Source organism: Schistocerca serialis, chromosome 6, assembly GCF_023864345.2.
Source record: "Schistocerca serialis cubense isolate TAMUIC-IGC-003099 chromosome 6, iqSchSeri2.2, whole genome shotgun sequence".
In the NCBI taxonomy this organism is placed as follows: domain Eukaryota; kingdom Metazoa; phylum Arthropoda; class Insecta; order Orthoptera; family Acrididae; genus Schistocerca; species Schistocerca serialis.
In genome coordinates, this window is record NC_064643.1 from 128,495,202 (window position 1) to 128,514,327 (window position 19,126).

Below are 19,126 nucleotides of genomic sequence, written 5' to 3' on the forward strand. Positions count from 1 at the left end.
ACCGATAATACAATACTGTGCCTGGCGGCGCATGGAAGTAAAAAAAGAAGAGAGATGGCGCTATAAACTTACACGGTACGTTGGTTTGAAGCATCTTAATTTGTCCAAAGCATTAGCAGATTGTTTACGATTGCTCCTTATTCACCTAATTCTGTCGTGTGCACGCAACACCTTCTTTTAATATTAAAAATTACGGTGCTTTCATGAAAAACTTAGTGTAAGGAAGGCAATTTCGAACGATTTTTTGTCCTTTAATGCTTATTTACTCTAGTGATACATCACATATAGCCTCGTTGTCGTAACTTGTTTTTTGTTGATGTATCTCGAGTAATCAAGAAGAGAAGTACGTGGTGTGAAAAGAATGCTTTTGTAATCGGTTTACTTCCCGTTTACTATATTTATATCGATAGCAAATGAAGCTGGAACTCAGAGAAAGCAATGCTTGCTTGCTTACTGGTACTGCTTATTGTTCGTTACATTTTCTGCTTCCAACTGCACAGATCAAAAAAAAAAAAAAATTTGCATCAGCCTGGTTTCCACCACTCTTGAAGATAGACGTTGACTGAGGATATTGTATGACAGTGACAGTCCCTTTGACTGTTCAGAGATGTCACTAAACCTGCTTAAAGATGTGAACAACCATGCACGAGCAGCACCTCTTAGACGGACAGGGTACGACAGTGGATCAGTTCTAGTCATTCCAACAGGAAGGAGGAACACAGCTCTTGTTGTCTGTAGTTGAACCATGCCTAGACAGCCAAAATTACGATTCGATCGCGTCCGCGTTGTTACTTTGTGCCAGGAAGGGCTCTCAACAAGGGAAGTGTCCAGGTGTCTCGAAGTGAACCAAAGCGATGTTGTTCGGAATGGAGGAAATGATGTTTATGTTGATCTCTATTCCAGTTTATTGTACAGGTTGCGAAACTCTCGGAATCGAGGTGATAGAAAACTGTTTTTAATGCCTGTAGTATGCACAATATTTATAATGTTCACGTTTGCGAAAAACTTACGTACATGCTCTTTGTTAGCCCATAAATTTTGGATTACGATCGTATCGATTAGTACATCCGTAAACGACGCATTTTTATGAAACAACTACATTTCTGCACAATGAAAGCACCAAATACTATTTGGGATACGGCCTGGAAAGTCGATAAGTATACTGAAGGGTCGAAACTGAGAAAGGGCACTTCAGAGTGACGTCACGAGGAGATATCACTGAGATTAACCAAGTAGGTATAAATGCATTGAGCTAAAAAACATAGGGTAGGTACCATTGCGACACAAACTTGAATCAGATGTCGGCCGTCGTAACTAGTCCTAAACATTAGGTTCACCGCATTCCTACCCCCAAGTTCACAGCAGTGACACTTGCCCATGACGTCACTCTTACAGTGTTGTATTATGGACCAAATACACATCCAAGAACAAAAAAAACATTCGATATTATCTATGACTTGAGTCTGTAGTGCCACCTCCCTTAATTATCTTTCCTCCATGCACAATGAAGCGCCAAAGAAACTGGTAAAGGCATGTTTATTCAAATACAGAGATATGTAAACAGGTCGAACACGGGCCTTCGGCTGGCAAAACATGTAAGTCTAGTGTCTGGAGCAGCTGTTAGATTGCTTACTGTTGTTACAGGAGCAGGTTATCAAGATTTAAGTGAGTTAGAACATGGTGTTATAATCGGTGCATCAGCGATTGGACACAGCATCTCTCAGGTAACGAAGAACTGGGGATTTTCCTGTACGACTATTTCACAATTGTATCATGGATATCAGGAATCCGGTAAAACATCAAATGTCCGACATTGCTGCAGCCGGAGGAGGATACTGTATTTCCATACAAAAACTTAAGAATGTCGTTGGTGATTAACTCGTTCTTCTCTTCAAACAAAGGAATCCAATTGTCATTGACCCAACTTCCTAAACTTAATTCATACTTCCTTTCTTGAATGAATTCGAAAATGTTAAATTCTGAACATGCAACAACTGCATTAGATGTTTCCATTTAATATAGAATAAAAATACATTAGTAAATTAAAATTTTCGTAACTATTCGGATGTCTCCAATTGCTTTAAAAGTGTATCATTAAAGATAATAATTTCCTTTTCGTGAAGTGTGTATTGTACTAAAAACTCATAAAGGAAAAAAAAGGCAGTAGAAATACTAGTGATAGAATGAAAATTAAGAGTGTAAATACTTTGTCTACACAGCTATCAATCCCACAGCAACATGAAAGAGGATTTATTTATTAATAAAAATTTTTAATTATTAATGAAATCTTATCTCAATAAATGGAAGTGCACAAGAAGTGTAAAAATGTGATGTAGAGAAATCAATTGATAACTTTTATTCACACAAATGCTCAAAGGATAAGCTTTCATATATGTGTAAAGAATTTCATAAAGTGTTTACAAGAAATGGATATAATATCAAAAAAGACTATTTTGAACAGTTTATATCTAATTATAAGAGTCCTTTGGCAATGTTTAAGGACATGAAAGATTTTCTTTCTTTTCACAAGCAACAACAGCAGTTAAAACCTTTTTAAAAAATAATTGGCTGTCAAAAAATTAAAGATCTTGGCTGTTTTTACGTACGTCATATATCTAGGGACAAGCTCACAAGTAGATGTAAGACTTGTCAACCAGAATATAGACATAAAAGGAAAATAGTGTGTGAGTGTGGAAAAGAAGTAGTTGAAAGCGACCTCAAAAAAGATTTACAGACAAATACGCACATTAAATATGAACTACATACTTAGTCTACTAAAAATTTGACTTTGCTGCTAATTTCTAACTTTTAAAATCTATTAAAATTTATCTTAAATAAATTAGTAGTCACCTTTGCTGCTGATTTCTGATTTTTCAAATCCATTAAAATTATCTTAAATAAATTAGTAGTCACCTTTGCTGCTAATTTCTAATTTTTCAAATCTAATAAAATTTATCCTTAATAAATGTAGGCATTTCTGAAAGGTTTTACAATTGCTCAACTTCGTGATTATTGCAGAATGAATAATTTACAAGGATATAGCGCACTTAGAAAAGATGGCCTTATCAACTTAATTATTTCAAATAATTTACCTCTTCCCACAAGATCTCTTGAAAATTGAAAGTAACTGAACTCAAAGCTAGTGCTAAGAATATTGGTATAAAAGGAGAGAATGCATTAAAGAAATCAGAGTTAATTAATGCCATTGTATTACAACAGTTAAAATTTCATCCAGATGTATTTCAAACAACTAGATCAAAACCAAAGCGTGTACCAAATATAAATTACTTTTATAGAATTGAGGAGAGAGGAATATATAGTGAGGTTATATCAAATTTACCCAGTTAGTAGTAAAATATTTGAGCAAGAAAAGGATGATGAGCCAACTAAAAACCATTTATTTGAGAAGAAAGATATTAGATCTAAATTTAATGAAAAATTTAAAGCATGGTCTGTTGACTATAAAATTGTTTTTAACGATGCTAACATCGCAAAACTCGATACTGTTAGTGAGAGAACAGATTATATAACGAAAGCACTCAAATCCATGGAAGTAGCTAAAAAGAGGACAAATTTCAGGAAAGGAGATAAACTGAATATAACAGTCAATAACCCAAAAATGTTTTATCCAATTTCTACAGGTTATAAAGCATCAAATAATACTCAATAATCTATTAAAGTCTTATACTATAAAATGAGGGATATCTTAACATCATATGAAACTGTTGATATAGCAGAAACGTCAATTAATATTCAGATAGCAATTCCCAGAGGCAGTTAAGGTAAAAAAATAATAAATCTGGCTGAAGACAAAATGACTAAGATATGCATCACAAGAATTAAAAATGATGATAATCTCTGCTGTCCTAGAGCTGTAATTGTGGTTTTGACATACCAAACAAATAATATTTTAGGAAAAGAACTAACTACAAACGAGATTAAGAAAATCAGAGAAAGAGATAAATACAAATTGCATAAGGAGTTAACCAATATATTATGCAATCAGTTGGGCAAATACAATGAAGAAGGATTTACTTTAGATGACATTAAAAATGTAGAAGAATTGTTGGATATTCAAATAAATGTTGTATGTGCTGAAAATTTTAATGCAGTTATCTATAGTGCTTGTGAGAAAGAAATTAAGATTTATCTGTACAAAGATCACAACCATTTTGATGTAATTAATAGTATGACTGCTCTCTTGGGATCAGTATACTTCTGTAATAAATGCAACAAGCTCTATAACAACAATGATGCTCACAGATGTAAAGTGCAGCGAAAAGTACGCATATTATGCAAAAGTCCGGAACATGAAAGTGAAGAAAATAAGATTTACTGTGAGAAATGCAATAGATACTGTAATAATGAAGCATGCTTGAACAGTAACGAAGAAGTTTGTGATACAGCTTACATGTGTGAAGGATGTAAAAAGATTTGTTTAAGATCTAAAGAACATAAATGTGGCTTTGAACTTTGTAGAAATTGTCAACAAGTACTGGAAATTGGAAATCATAAATGTTAATTGCAACCTGTATTTCAAAAAGGTGGTATCTGTGAAAGAAAATTTGGTGAAGTATTTATAGTGCAAGGTTGCCCAAATTGTAGTAAAGAATGTTGCTATGTTAATGGAGAATTCCAAGATTTTTATATTTACCAGTGCTTCAAATTTTCAAATGCAATAAAATAGTCGGTGGTGAAGATTTTAATGTTGTAAAAAAAGATTTCCCTAAGAAAGTGAATTGTACCTATACTGAGAGATACATATGGTTTCATTACAAAGCAACTCAAGAAACTGGAACACACTTTCCAAATCTTATAATTGTCTACAATTTTAAAGGTGATACTGTTTATAAATTTAAGACAAATGATGAATTCTGTAAGTGGATGATATCTGCAAACAACAGTTATCACACATTCATAGCTCACTATGCAAAAGGTTATGATTCCCAATTCATTTTGAAGTACTGTGTTGAAAATACAACAAGGCCATATACCATCTACACAGGAACTAAACTAATGTTATTGGAGATCAAACAATAGGGTATAAAAATTATAGATAGTAGTAACTTTGTACAAGGTCCACATAGTAGTTTTCCAAAAACTTTTGATTTGAAAGATTTGAAGAAAGGTTACTTCCCACATTTATTCAATACGCCAGAAAATGAAAACTGCATAGGACCAATGCCTGATACTAGTTATTACTGTGTTGACACTATGAAACCGAAAGATAGAGAAGCATTTCTCAAATGGCACAGCTCTAGAGTTAAAGAAATTATGTGTTAAATATGAAGAAAGAAATTAACGAGTATTGTAATTATGATGTAGATATATTAAGAAGAGGCTGTTTGGAATCAAGAAAACAGTTTCTGGAAATTGCTAACATTGATCCATTCTGTTATTTAACAATTGCTGGCGTTTGTATGGCAATTTACAGATCGAAATATTTACCAGAAAATACAATCGCTGTATTGGATAAAGAACAGAAGGAGAATTGCAGTAAACAATCAATAGCTTGGTTGAACAGTTTAAACAACAATAATATCTCACATGCTCTTAAAGGTGGAGAAGTAAGAACTGCAGGAGCAAAAGTAGATCGTTTTGATAAAGAAACTAACACTATTTATCAATACCTTGGTTGTTATTGGCATGGATGTAAAAAATGTTTCATAAGTGAAAGAATTACCAACAAAAATAAGGGAACTATGAATGATATTTATCAAAAGACTTTAAGAAGAAGTGCAGAATTACGGAATGCTGGATACAATTTAGTGGAAATGTGGAAATGTGATTGGATGAACTCAAAAGAGTATAAAATGCTTAAGCAATTACTGGAAGTCATTGAACCATTGAATCCAAGAGGTGTGTTTTATGGTGGACAAACAAATGCAATAAAATTAAGTGCTAAAGCAGATGGTATTAGCTCAAAAATTAGATATATTGATGTATGTGGTATTTATCCTACTGTGCAATATTATGATTACTATCTTAAACAACATCCAAGAAAAACATATAGACCAAGATATTATTCTTAAAATTGGTATGGCTTAATAAAATGTAAAGTATTAGCTCCTAAAGGATTTTATCATCCTGTTTTACCTTTATGCATGCAAATCGATAAAAATGAAAAACTATTGTTTCCTGTGTGTGTGTCAAATGTGTAGAAGAACAAATAAGTAGATGCAATCACAGTAATAAAGAAAGAAGTTTTATTGAAACTTGCATGACTGGTGAAGTAAAGAAAGCTGTAGAAAAAGGATATCAAGTTTTAAAAGTTTATGAAGTATGGGATTTTAAAAATAAAAGCAATCTCCTGTTTAAACATTATGTGAAAGACTTTATGTAAATAAAATTAGAAACTAGTTCTCATAATTTTGATAGTGACGAATAATACATCAAAATAGTTAAAGAGAAGTTGGATATTGACTTGAATCGTGATAGAATAAAGGAAAATCCTGGAAAAGGAGTGGTTGATAAGATATGTCTTAATTCATTATGGGACAAATTAGGACAAAGGCAAAATATGAGTCAAACAGAATATGTGACAGATTTGCAACGATTTTATGAGATATTACTGGATGATCGATTAGATAACTTAGATGTAAATTTTAATATAGAGCAGATGGTTCAGATGAGGTACAATTTCAAAGATTATTATGTGGAAAACAATGCAGCTACTTATATTTTCATAGCTGAATTCACTACATCAAATGCAAGGCTTAGATTGTATGATATGTTAGATAAACTAGGAGAATCTGTTGCATATTTTGATACTGATTCTGTAGTATATATTGATGATGGTAAAAATACTGTGGAAACAGGTTGTATATAAGGTGACTGGACAGATGAATTAGGAAATAATTGGATTACAGATTGGGCTTCAATAGGTCCAAATAATTATTATTACAGGAAAAACGATAATAAGACAGAAATGAAGGTAAAAGGCTTTACTCTAAATTACAAAATATTCAAAAGTTGAATCGCGAATCAATGATAAGGTTAATAGAAAGTGAAGTTAAAGAAAAGATACAGTTAGAATACAATCCGATAACATGAGATATTGATACTAAAAATCTGGTAAACAAACAAGTTATGAAAGAATTTTCGTTTCAGTATCATAAAAGAATTGTTTTAGATAACTATGATACAGTGCCTTATGGTTATTAAAAATTATCTATATCTTCTAATGTAAATAAAAAATTCATACCACATGACTTATACAAATAGAATAAAGTAGTTAGTTGTATTTTGTTGTATTCTAGATTGTTTAACTTTTTGGTTATAGAGTGATAAACTTTCAAAAATAATGAATAAGCTTTAATGTAATTTTGTACATAGATTATTAATTGGTAAATTAAAATCTACTGTTTGTTTTACTGTCATAGAAAAGAGAGAAATGGAATTTTCTTTTTGCTCCCATATTTCTATATCTGTTTCCTCATAGTTACCAAAGTACTTTTAGCATTCTTCTCCATAAATTCTCTTTAGTGCACTAACATGTTTACTATGCCTCTGACTTCTCAAGTGTTCTATAATTAATGATGGCTTGTTTCTCTCTTGTATTATAACTTCTTTCGACAAATATGTCAAATTGAAATTCATCCCATCCATTAGTCATATTTGTAAAGATTAAAATTTAAAAGATTATTAAAATTTTATTCTATATAAATGGACACTTTACTGAATAGTCTCAATAATGTAAAAATTCTAATTTGTTTAAAAAGACTAGTGAGCGTGATGTAAGCGAGCACTATTACATTACTGACTGTGAACGCTTAAAGACTAGATATGGTGATAAAATTCGTCTTGAGCTCGATAATAAGCTTAAAATTATTTTGCCAGAAAGATTCAATAAAATAATGGATAACTGGGACTTAAAATTTTTTAAAGTTGGTAAAATTAAACTAAAATATAAAAGAATGACGAGAACTAAAAATAATGATAACGAATTTCATGATGGAGAGTTTGTTGTGTAATTATTAAGTGTCGACGTCTGCTGACAGTCTTCAGACTGCGTCTGGCCGCAGCGTGCGCTAGAAATTGCATAACTCCTGTCCGTATGAGATCGCAAACTCCACTGGTGACTAACAGAAACTGGAGACTTTTATAACAGCTGCGCGACCTTCAGATAACTAGCTCCGCCTCTTATCTCTCTGTCTCTGTCGCTCTCAGCTACACTTGTCTTGCAGCAGTTAAGCAAGCTCTCGATAGATGTCTCTGGACGCAGAAAATTAATATTACGATAACTCTGCTATTTCTGCATCGATTTTGATCATTTAAACTTTGATAATAATCTAATTAAACTGTTTAACAGCTATTCTGAGTAATACTATTTAAAATATTGAACTAGAAATCTGTGTAATTTTGTTTTTTCTCGAACCAGGTTTGTCACACAAATACTAACTAGATATGTAGAACTGGAAACTTCTTTAATCTGTCAAAACTCACTGCAGATACGTCGACTGAAGGATATGGCCATAATCTCACGAAGTCAGAAGTACGTTATGCATGGGTAGTGCTAGCCACTAGAGAAAACATTTTCTATCCTCGCCTGTGTATTTAATAACGACTCGAAAAAAATGAAGCGGTTCAGTTAATTCTGAACTTAGTCTTCGTGAAGTGTCGTGTATACAGGGCAGAGGCCTGAACGCGGAAACGCGTGGATGATGCTCGATAGTGAATGTTTTGCACTTTTCTGTGGATCTGTCGAGAGTTATTTCCTTATAAAAATGTCTATGTTATAAATATGTCTAGAAGAATGAATGTTTTAGCTACACAGAAAACTACAATGAAGCAGTGTGCAACTTTCAATGATAAAATTCCGAAAGATACACTTATGTATGTAGTGATGTATGGTAAAAGGACTTTGACATAAGATTCGCAGCATAGAATTTTAGTTGAAAATTTTTAAAAATTTGTGGCTTGCATCCGTTTCTACAAAATATTGGTAAGTAAGTGGCTAGTTGAAGAGTTTATAAGAGAAAAGAGTTTATAAGAAAATGAATAACATCATCATTAAGTAACCTGCGACTGCGCTCAACGTTCCCACTTACTACTCACGGTGTCAGATCCCTCCAGCACTACTTCAGACATCAGTCGGGTCCCTGCTGCATCGCGTTGTGGCACTTGAGCGTGCTCACGGGGATCCTACACTATATTAGGGAGGTGTACAAGTTTCTTTGGCACTTCAGTGTATGAGGGCGATGCCGCCAATCTTTTGGGATATGTAAGATGGCGGACGTCTACTTCAAGTCTGCGACGGAATGACAACTCCCCTTTTTTTTTACTTTCATGGAGTGCGGTCTGCTTTAAGTATGTCGACTATGGCACTTGCGGTTGCACCTTTGTCATTTAACTATTCAGGCGTCTGTTAGACAACAGCACAAGACGCACTACTCGGCACTAATACATCCCACCCAGTACAGCGTTATTTGCACTCGTTATGCAGTAAAAGAAGATTGCACAGTCCTCTAACCAAAGAGTCGAAAGAATCTCAGCATATTTATCTCTTTCAGTAATAATGGAAGACAATGGGCTACTAACCTGAAACCTGGGTCATAAAAATAAATAGTTTGTGAAACAATTGCGAAAAAGTGTGTATTTGCAAGCAATAGTTTATCAACAAGTGCCCACAGTGAAAGCAACAGAATTATCACGAGATATTAGTTTGTGAACTTCAAAGTATCGTTCCACCATTCTAAGGGGATCTCTAGTGTCGTCGCATACTTACAGGCATATTTGTCGATAGGACCGGCAGTGCCTCCTAGTTCATCCGGCAGATATTCCTTTGCCACGTGGTCAAACAGCGTCGTCGTTCCTGGGGGATGAACGTGTATCTGAAACAGAGCAACATTTTCAGTTACGCAGTCTCAGTGACAAAAGCCCCATCGTGCACTTACATCTGCGTCAATATCCACACTCTGCAAATCACTGTGAAGCGTAAATTATATCAACATGTTAGAAGTAGTGACATTCAAGCTACAGCCTCCCATTGCAAACTGTACTGTAAGGTGCTGTAAATGTTATTAGGAAGGCAAAGAGTATGTCGTATGCAAATAGAATAGCTCATTCACAGCATAAAATTAAAACCATATGGTCAGTTGTGGAAGGAAATTAGTTTGTAGTAAAAATATTTCTCTTACTGATACGTCAGATATATGTGCAGTATTTAACAACCATTGCCTGAGGATTCCTGGTGAATTAAAAAAAAAATTTTCTACAGGCCATCTGATAACTTTCTTGGCAAATGCCTTTCCGAGATTGCTGTCTGAAATACTCCTCTGCGATACAGACAAGGGGGAGATTGAGTCAATAGTTAAATCACTGAATACTAAGGACTTACTTAAGTACTGTGCTGCACATGTTAGCCCTGTATTTAGCCGTATATGTAATTTTTCCTTTAGGAATGGTCAGTTTCCTGAACGATTAAAGTAGTCAGTAGTAAAGCTGCTTAATAAAACAGGATAAATGGATAATATAGACGATTTTAGACCTATTTCAATGCCATTAGTGCTTGCTAAAGTCATTGAAAAGGCTGTATATGTATGGATAATTGATAATTTTAAATCACACGATTTCCTAACAAATGCACAGTTCGGATTTAGAAGTCGATTAACAACTGAAAATGCTATATTGTCTTTTCTCTGTGATGTACTGGATGTGATAAACAAAAGGTTTCAAACGCTAGGCATAATTTTTGATTTACCTACTTTTGATTGTGTTGATAACAAATTATTGCTCCAGAAGTTGGACCATTACGGAACATGGGGAGTAGCTCATAATTGGTTCACATCTTACTTTAGCAACAGTCAGCAAAAGGTTATTATTCACAGTGTTGAGAATGGCTGTGATGTGGGGTCTGAGTGGGGTACAGTCAAGTTGGGGGGGGGGGGGGTGGTGCCCCTGGGATCAGTGTTGGGACCACTCCTGTTCTTTATTTATATAAATGATGTGCCCTCTAGTATTACGATTAAATCTAAAATATTTGTTTGTTGATGTCACTAGCTTGGTAGTAAACGATATTGTGTGCAACATTGGCTCGGTTTCAAATACTGCAGTTTATGACATACTTTGATGGCTTATAGAAAAGAAACTAACGCTAAATCACAGTAAGACTCAGATTTTACAGTTTCCAACACACAATTCAACAAAACCTGACGTTTTAATTTCCCAGAACGGGCATATGATTAGTGAAACTGAAGAGTTCAAATTTCTAGGTGTTGAGATAGTTAGTAAACTGTCGTGGAAAGAACACGTTCAGGATCATGTTAAAAGACTTACTTCTGGCATTTTTACTATTCGAACGGTATCTGAAGTGAGTGATCGTTCGAAACGAAAATTAGTCTACTTTACTCACTTTCATTTGCTTATGTCGTCTGGTATTATATTTTAGGGTAACATCTTCACATCCTAAAAGACTGTTTTCGGCTCAGAAACTGGCGGTTCGGGCAATTAGTGGTGTAAGTTCATGAAACTCTTGTCGAGCCCTGTTCACGGGTCTGTGTATTTCGACATTGGCCTCGCTATATGTATATTACCTACTGTCATTCCTTGTTAACAATATTAGCTTATTCCCAAGAATAAGCAGCTTTCACTCAGTTAATACTCGACAGAAATCAAACTGCATTTTTATAGGACTTCCTTAATTCTTGTGCAGAAAGGTGTGCAGTATACTGCTGCATCCATATTCAGTAAACTACCACTAGAATTCAAAACTCTTAGCAGTAATCCATGTGCTTTCAAATTGAAACTGAAGAGTTTCCTCATGGGTCACCCCTTCCGTTCTATCGAGTAGTTCCTTGAAAAATTAAGCTGATTCTTGTATTGTTGATTGCGTTCGTGTAAACTTATGGCTTGACTTTTTTCAGGTTCATAAACATTTTATTTTTATCTGTTATTACTTTTATGTTGTAATTTCATGTACTGACACCTTAAATGACCTAGGACATATGCTCCTCAATTTAGTCCTACGGAACTTGATGTGTAAGTAAAAAAATATATAAAATGAAACCAGCGGGTACTTTCCACACTACTACATATCAGCGGTTTGTTCCCATTCCATTCCCATTTGGTGCGATAATGACTGCTTGAATATATACAGCGTGGTCAGAAACTGTCCGAAAAGGACGTAACTGTGCAGGAGTGTAGCTTGTGTTGAGAAATAATTGTTAAGAAAAAAATCTTTACGTTGTGCCGTTTCCGCACTGAAGTAGCCAGTCAGGCCGTTACGAGTGCAATTTCGAGCGGTCTGCCAGAGACGGTATCGCCGAACGTGTTCTTCACTGGATTACCTAAAACCGAACAAGCGAGGGCTAAAAAAGGTGGACGTGGGACGATAGTGAGGACTGAACCCGAGTCAAAGGCTGTGCATTTTCGTGCGCTGTCATCAACGCTATGAGAACAACAGACATTAACTGTATTTCGCATGTAGCTTGATTTGCGCGCGTAACCCTGATCGGCTGACTTCAAAGCTAATAAACTCGGAAACGTACCGATTTTTTTCCCTTAACCCTGCATCACACTTATAAGTTTTTGAGACTTTTGCTGACCACTCTGTATATGCGTGCAGTAAACTTTCTTCTCAGTCCCTAAGTGAGCTACACGTATGCGGTTGCCAAATATGGCTCAGTTCGTAGCTTAATATTGCCTCTTGAAACTTCGTAAATTGACTGTCAATGGATAGTTGGTGTCTGTCTTCAAGCGTCTGCGAGTCGAGGTTGTCCAGCATTACCGTAACGGTATCCAGCGGGTCAAGGAAACTTGTGACCATTTCCTGCTGCCCTTCATAGCATACGTTCAAAATCCCAGTTACTCCTTCTTTATATGTACCCCATTCACTTGAGCAATGTTCTGTGATTAGGCCCACAAGTGTTACATAAACTATTATCTTCGTGCACTGACGCCCAGTAGCAATGACATTTTGTGTCAATTTCACAACAAATAACCAGTGACTACGAATAAGAGAAAAGCCAGTAAATATAAAGATAGCTAAAAGTCAGGTGAACCTAGAAAATTAACACGTTTACGGGTACAGTGTGTGAACATCATATTTACGTGGGGCATCGACAGACGTTGAGTGAAAGCAACAGGTGACAGTGTCCTGGAGTGGGCCACATAGGAACCAAGTACTGTACGTAAAAACGCTGTGCCAGAAACTATAGTAATTAACTTGCTGGAAGAATGGTTCGCAGTTCATATTCTACCCCAAGCCTTGCTGTATCTTCAATTTATTAAAACAAGTGTCTGCAATGATTAAATTGTACTCTGTGCAAAATTCTACCAGGCGTCTTCCCCTTTCATTTCTCTCCCCGAGTCCATGGTCTCCTACTATTTTTCATTCTTTTACTTTTTCTAGTACAGAATTCCATCCCCAATGAATTTATATTTTCGTCTCCCTTAACGAACTGAAAAAGGCATATTTTTTCATCGCACATTTGTTTCAATGTCTCCATGTTCTTGGGAGCTAGTAGACATATAAATTTGTACTATCGCAGTTGGTCTTGGTTATCTGTCTCTACCACCTGGTATAATGCATTCACTACGATGTTCGTAATAGTTCACCCAGATTACAATGTTCTTATTTATGATTAGTCCAACTCCTGCATTACCGCTATTTGATGTTGTGTTGGTAACTGTGTAGTCATCTGACTAGAAATCCTGTTATTGCTGCCACCACAGACTATTGATTTCCCGTGTATATTACTTCACTTCATATATTTCTCTTTTTAAACTATATAAGCTACCAATTAATTGAGGTGTCAAAAGTCTTGCACTCCAACATGCAGTATATATTGCAATATATTTCTAAAAAACTGTCAGTGAGATAACATGATGATTATTTCGTTTCCTAATGAACAGAACAGCTACAGGTTGCGATTTGTAATCTTGGAGCATACATGAGATCTATTCCGAGATTGGTGTGTTATGTGTATTCTGTGAAAAAAAATCCTTTTAGTCGATAACTCTAATATAATCAACAACCGTGAATTTAGATGCTTCAACAGAAGACAATTTTTGGAAACATCGAGATGTGAAGAGAGAGTAGGTTGATCTGTCATGAAGGTTGTCAATCTTCAGTACTATCAGATAAAATGCAAAGTCCCACAAGGCTTGATGTAAGAGAGAAGAGACAAGCAAGAACAAAATGAAAAATCGGAGGGTCGGAAACATGATAAACAGGAGCGAAACGCCTACACTGACAGTATGACTAGCGAACTTAACTGACTTCAGTCTAAGCAAAGAGGAAGACTTAGGAAGAAACAATCGTATGTATCTTACGTCACTTGGTTAGTTGGTTGATTTGGGGGAGGGGACCAAACAGCGAGGTCATCGGCGCCATCGGATTAGGGAAGGATGGGGAAGAAAGTCGGCCGTGCCCTTTCAAAGAAACCATCCCGGAATTTGCCTATAGCGATTTACGGAAATCATAGAAAACCTAGATGAGAATGACGGGAAGCGGGTTTTAACCGTCTTGTTCCCAAGTGCGAGTGCAGTGTGCTAACCACTGCGCCACCTCGCTCACTTTATGTCACTTCATCCAATAATTAATACCATCGAAGAAATGAACACATTATAAAATAAGGTTGTGATTACATTCAATGAAGGGCTCAACAGACAACTTTTGCAGAAAGAAATTAGTCGAATAATCAGAAAAAATATCCTCACGGACATGAAACTGATTGCCAGAAAATTATGAGAAAACTAAAAAGCGAGTAACGAGAGCTGACAGAGAAAATCATAAAAAATCGATACATTGTCATCTAAAGCAAATTTGAAAAATGAAGTTGATGATTTGTTATTGGTACAGGAAGTCAGGTTCTTATGAAAATAACATGCAGTGTTGTGCGAAACTACAGCGACCAAAGTAACATCTGCATGATGTGTCTGTCGCTGTTAAGCAACATAATTCAATCAAACTTTGACCATACACAGAAAGAACTGCTACAGTACAGTATGGAAAGAAATACACAGTGAGACGACCAGAAGTGATAGTTTCATCTGAAGACGAATGCTGGGACACGATTCTTAACACGACGTGTGACCCCAATATATGCTCTGCAACATATTCCATGAGGGCCACAAGATTAGTAAAGAGTTCCTTTAGTAGGGCGTTCCATACCTCCACCAGCGCTGTTCTGAATGGCCGTGGTGGAAGTGCAAGTGTGGCAAAACGTCTCCGTAAAGTATCTCACACGTGGTTCATGCGATATAGCTCTGGGGAATGGCCAGTCTTTTTTCCAAAAGGTCCTCCTTCTCTGCTAACTCTGGGGAATGGCCAGTCTTTTTCCAAAAGGCTCCTCTGCTGTTCAAAGAGGTAGCGCACCGTCATCCGTAAAAATGAAATCAGTGGCGAACCCCTGGAAAGACACACACGTGGAAGGAGTACAGTGTCAGAATAACTTTGACCGGTGAGTGTCCCGCGTTCAAAAGTTTGGAAACCGGTGTGGCCCCACAACGTTACGCCTCTGGACCACCAAACGACTATGTCCCTTACTGCGTTACTTGTTCCCACCTCTCGCCATATGAGGATACGCCCGGGATCACTACTCAGACTGAATCTGATCTTTATGGTAAGTCCTCCCAACCCCACTCCTCGTGGTCCAGTCCCTACGCTCTTGGCACCACCACAACACGGTGCCACCGATGAGCAGCTGCCAACGGAACACAACGTACTGTTCCTCTGGCAGGGAGACCACCCCTATGCAGTCTCCGTGCTACTGTGGAGTTGAGATTGTGTGACTTGCAGTCCTGTTAAATGGTAATGCAATTGCACGCTTTGTTTTCATGTTGGTCCCTTCCCGCCTGTTGTACAGTGTAGTGGTTATCTGCCACTGCACTGACCGTGGTCGACCATGTCACTTCCTTGGGGCAGAAGTGCCTGTGGTCCGGGACTCCCGTAAGCAATGTCAAACGTTTGGGCTACATTCGTGACGCTTTGTCCGTTTTCAGGTTTCCCAATGATTCTCATCATGTGAAAGAGCTTGACAACGCATGAACATTTGATCACCAAATGCAGTGCCTCAACATCTAAAGACGGCCATTGTGCCATAACCAGCTATGACTGTGTCTGAAAAGAATGATTGTGTATAAAAATCTTTGTAATAAATCAGTCACCGACTGCTTAAAGGAAATGGTTTTTTCCGAACTGAATCCGTGATATTTCAGTTGAGAACCTGTACCTACCGGGTGACCAAAAAGTCAGTGTAAATTTGAAAACTTAATAAACCACGGAATAATGTAGATAGAGAGGTAAAAATTGACACACATGCTTGTAATGACATGGGGTTTAATTAGAACCGAAAAAAGAAAGTTCACAAAATGTCCGACAGATGGTGCTGGACAGCAAAACGTCAGTGACGGCGCATGACAATCGTGTATGAAAGGAGCTGTAATGAGAGAGAGAATCAGATGCGCCAGCAGTCACAGCATGTTGACGTTACCTGAAAAGGCGCTTTTAGTGAAGCTGTATTATCAGAATGGGGAATGTGATAGTTCAGCGTTACGATCCTATCGCCATAGGAAGGGGATTCGAACGGGTAAAGGTCCGTTGACAAATGCAGCTGTGGCGAGAATGATTTCGATGTTCGAAGCCACGGGTTATTTAGACGATAGGCCCCGTAGTGGCCGACCGAGCATAAGGCGTAATGCTGCTGAGACAGTTCAGGAAGAAATGGAGACTGTTGCGAGTTCGTCTATGCACGGGGAAGTCAGCGCTCGTGCAGTCGCAGGTCGCACCGGCATTCCATACACTACTGATTCGTTGGCACTGAGGCGTACCCTCCGATGCTATCCTTACTAAATCTATCGGCATCATGAACTGTTACCTGGAGATTTAGTGAAGCGGAGGGCATTTATGGTGTGAGCGCTTCAAAAGATGGCGAAGATGACGATTGGTTGAGTAACGTGTTGTGGACCGCCGAAGCTCATTGCACGCTCCGAGGGTCTGTTAATGCCCACAAATGGAGAATTTGGGCTACCGAAAATCCTATAACTGTCGTGGAAACTCCATTGCACGACGAGACAGTCACGGTATGGGTTGGATTTACCACATCTACCGTTATCGGGCCTTTTTCCTTCGAGGAAATGCGAGATTCTGGTTTTGTAACTGCTACTGTGACGGGTGAGAGCTACGCCGATATGTTACAGAATCGCATCATCCCCAGCCTGGCTGATAAACACCTGCTGGAACGTACGATGTTTATGCAGGACGGCGCTCCACCCCATATTGCTAGACGCGTGAAAGATCTCTTGCGCGCGTAGTTGGTCGTCGTGTGCTCAGCAGCCACTTTCATCATGCTTGGCCTCCCAGGTCCCCAGACCTCAGTCCGTGCGATTACTGGCTTTGGGGTTACCTGAAGTCGCAAGTGCATCGTGATAGACCGACATCTCTAGGGATGCTGAAAGACAACATCCGACGCCAATGCCTCACCATAACTCCGGACATGCTTTACAGTGCAGTTCACAGCATTATTCCTCGACTACAGCTATTGTTCAGGAATGATGGTGGACATATTGAGCATTTCCTGTAAAGAACATCATCTTTGCTTTGTCTTACTTTGTTATGCTAATTATTGCTATTCTGATCAGATGAAGCGCCATCTCTAGGACATTTTTTGAACTTTTGTATTTTTTTGGTTCTAATGAAATCCCATGTCATTCCAAGGATGTGTGTCAATTTGTACCTCTCTATCTACATTATTCCGTGATTTATTAGTTTTCAAATTTATACTGACTTTTTGATCACCCGGTATTAAAGAGAAAGAACACAAACAATAGATTATCTAAAGCGGGTGACACTGCCTGTTCTTTGTGGGGCTACAGTCCGTTACGCCAGTACCGTGCGGCCGCCAACTCTCTCCGCGGCGGCGTGTCTCCCATCACGCCCTGTGGGGAGCGTCAGGGTGGCAGTCTCGCCTGCGCCTGTTCCGTGGACCTGCAGTGGTAGGGTGGGGGAAGTAGTTTTGCGAGTGCATCGCAGGTGTCAGTTGTGTTTCTGTCTAGTTCTTGCGTAACCTGCTTGTACTGAGAACCCGTAGTATTACAGCGAGAGGGTTTTAAGTGAAAGAGGTTTTCCGTACTGGAGGCAACATTAAGAGCACGTGAGGCGGCAATTTAGATTGCGTTTTGCAGCTTCGTCCACTTCGTGGCACTGTACGTGACATAATTCGCAAATCCCATACAACAGCATGATGCACCACGTACCGGTAGGACCACAATTTAAACGTAACGAAAACTCGACGAAATTTCGGACATCATGTCGCAGAGTCCAACAAAATTAGTGAGGATAGCGCAAGATGCTAAGGACTCGTACGACAGCACAGAAGACCGTAACCAAAGAATTGCGGCTGTATCCGTATAAAATTACTGCTCTGCAACAATTACATAGCATGGACCATGCGAAACAAATATGGTAGCGTATTTTGAATGGTTTCAGGGATTTTTTAACTGATATGGAGCTGGTGTTTCACATCGAACCTTTTTCATTGATCAGGCTTGGTTCCACCGATCTGGCTACGTTAATTTCCAAAATTCACGAAGTTGGTCATCAGAAAATATGCCTTAAGAGAGACACCATTGCACGCAGAGAAAATCCGAGAGTGGGTGGTCGTAATGCTTGTGCGAATTATAAGCCAGATCTCTTTCGATACCACCGCCACTTCTGATGTCTATTGTTCCCAGGTAATTTATCTATTTAGATGAATAAAAATGAGGTCAATCATTTATTTTTCCAACAAGACAACACTAGTACTCGTACGGCACACTAGTCGCTACGACTTTTAGAAGAAATCTATAGAGACAGAATAATTAAGAAAAGTCTCTTATCCCACACTCAGCGGATCTGTGTATCAAAATAACACAAAGACAATAGATGAACTGAAGACAGCGATAATTAATTATGGGCATTCGATTACACGTAAACTACTGGTAAACGGGTTCGTAAAAAAAATGTAAACGTGGTTAACTATGCCTTCAGGAAAGAGAAGAATATTTCTAGCACCGAGCGAGGTGGCGCAGTGGTTAGCACACTGGACTCGCATTCGGGAGGACGACGGTTCAATCCCGTCTCCAGCCATCCTGATTTAGGTTTTCCGTGATTTCCCTAAATCGCTTCAGGCAAATGCCGGGATGG

General features: G+C 37.7%; 2 protein-coding genes across 2 annotated transcripts in view; both read right to left on the reverse strand.

Annotated features, from left to right (window-relative positions):
* Positions 1-19,126, reverse strand: part of LOC126484055 (retinol-binding protein pinta-like) — a 308,676-nt gene that overhangs the window by 156,299 nt on the left and 133,251 nt on the right. The gene's annotated exons all lie outside the window — the stretch shown is intronic.
* Positions 1-19,126, reverse strand: part of LOC126484056 (retinol-binding protein pinta-like) — a 141,804-nt gene that overhangs the window by 12,176 nt on the left and 110,502 nt on the right. The window contains exon 6 of the mRNA XM_050107406.1: positions 9,728-9,833. Coding sequence (XP_049963363.1) covers positions 9,728-9,833 — 106 coding nt within the window. The remainder of the gene's footprint in view (positions 1-9,727; positions 9,834-19,126) is intronic.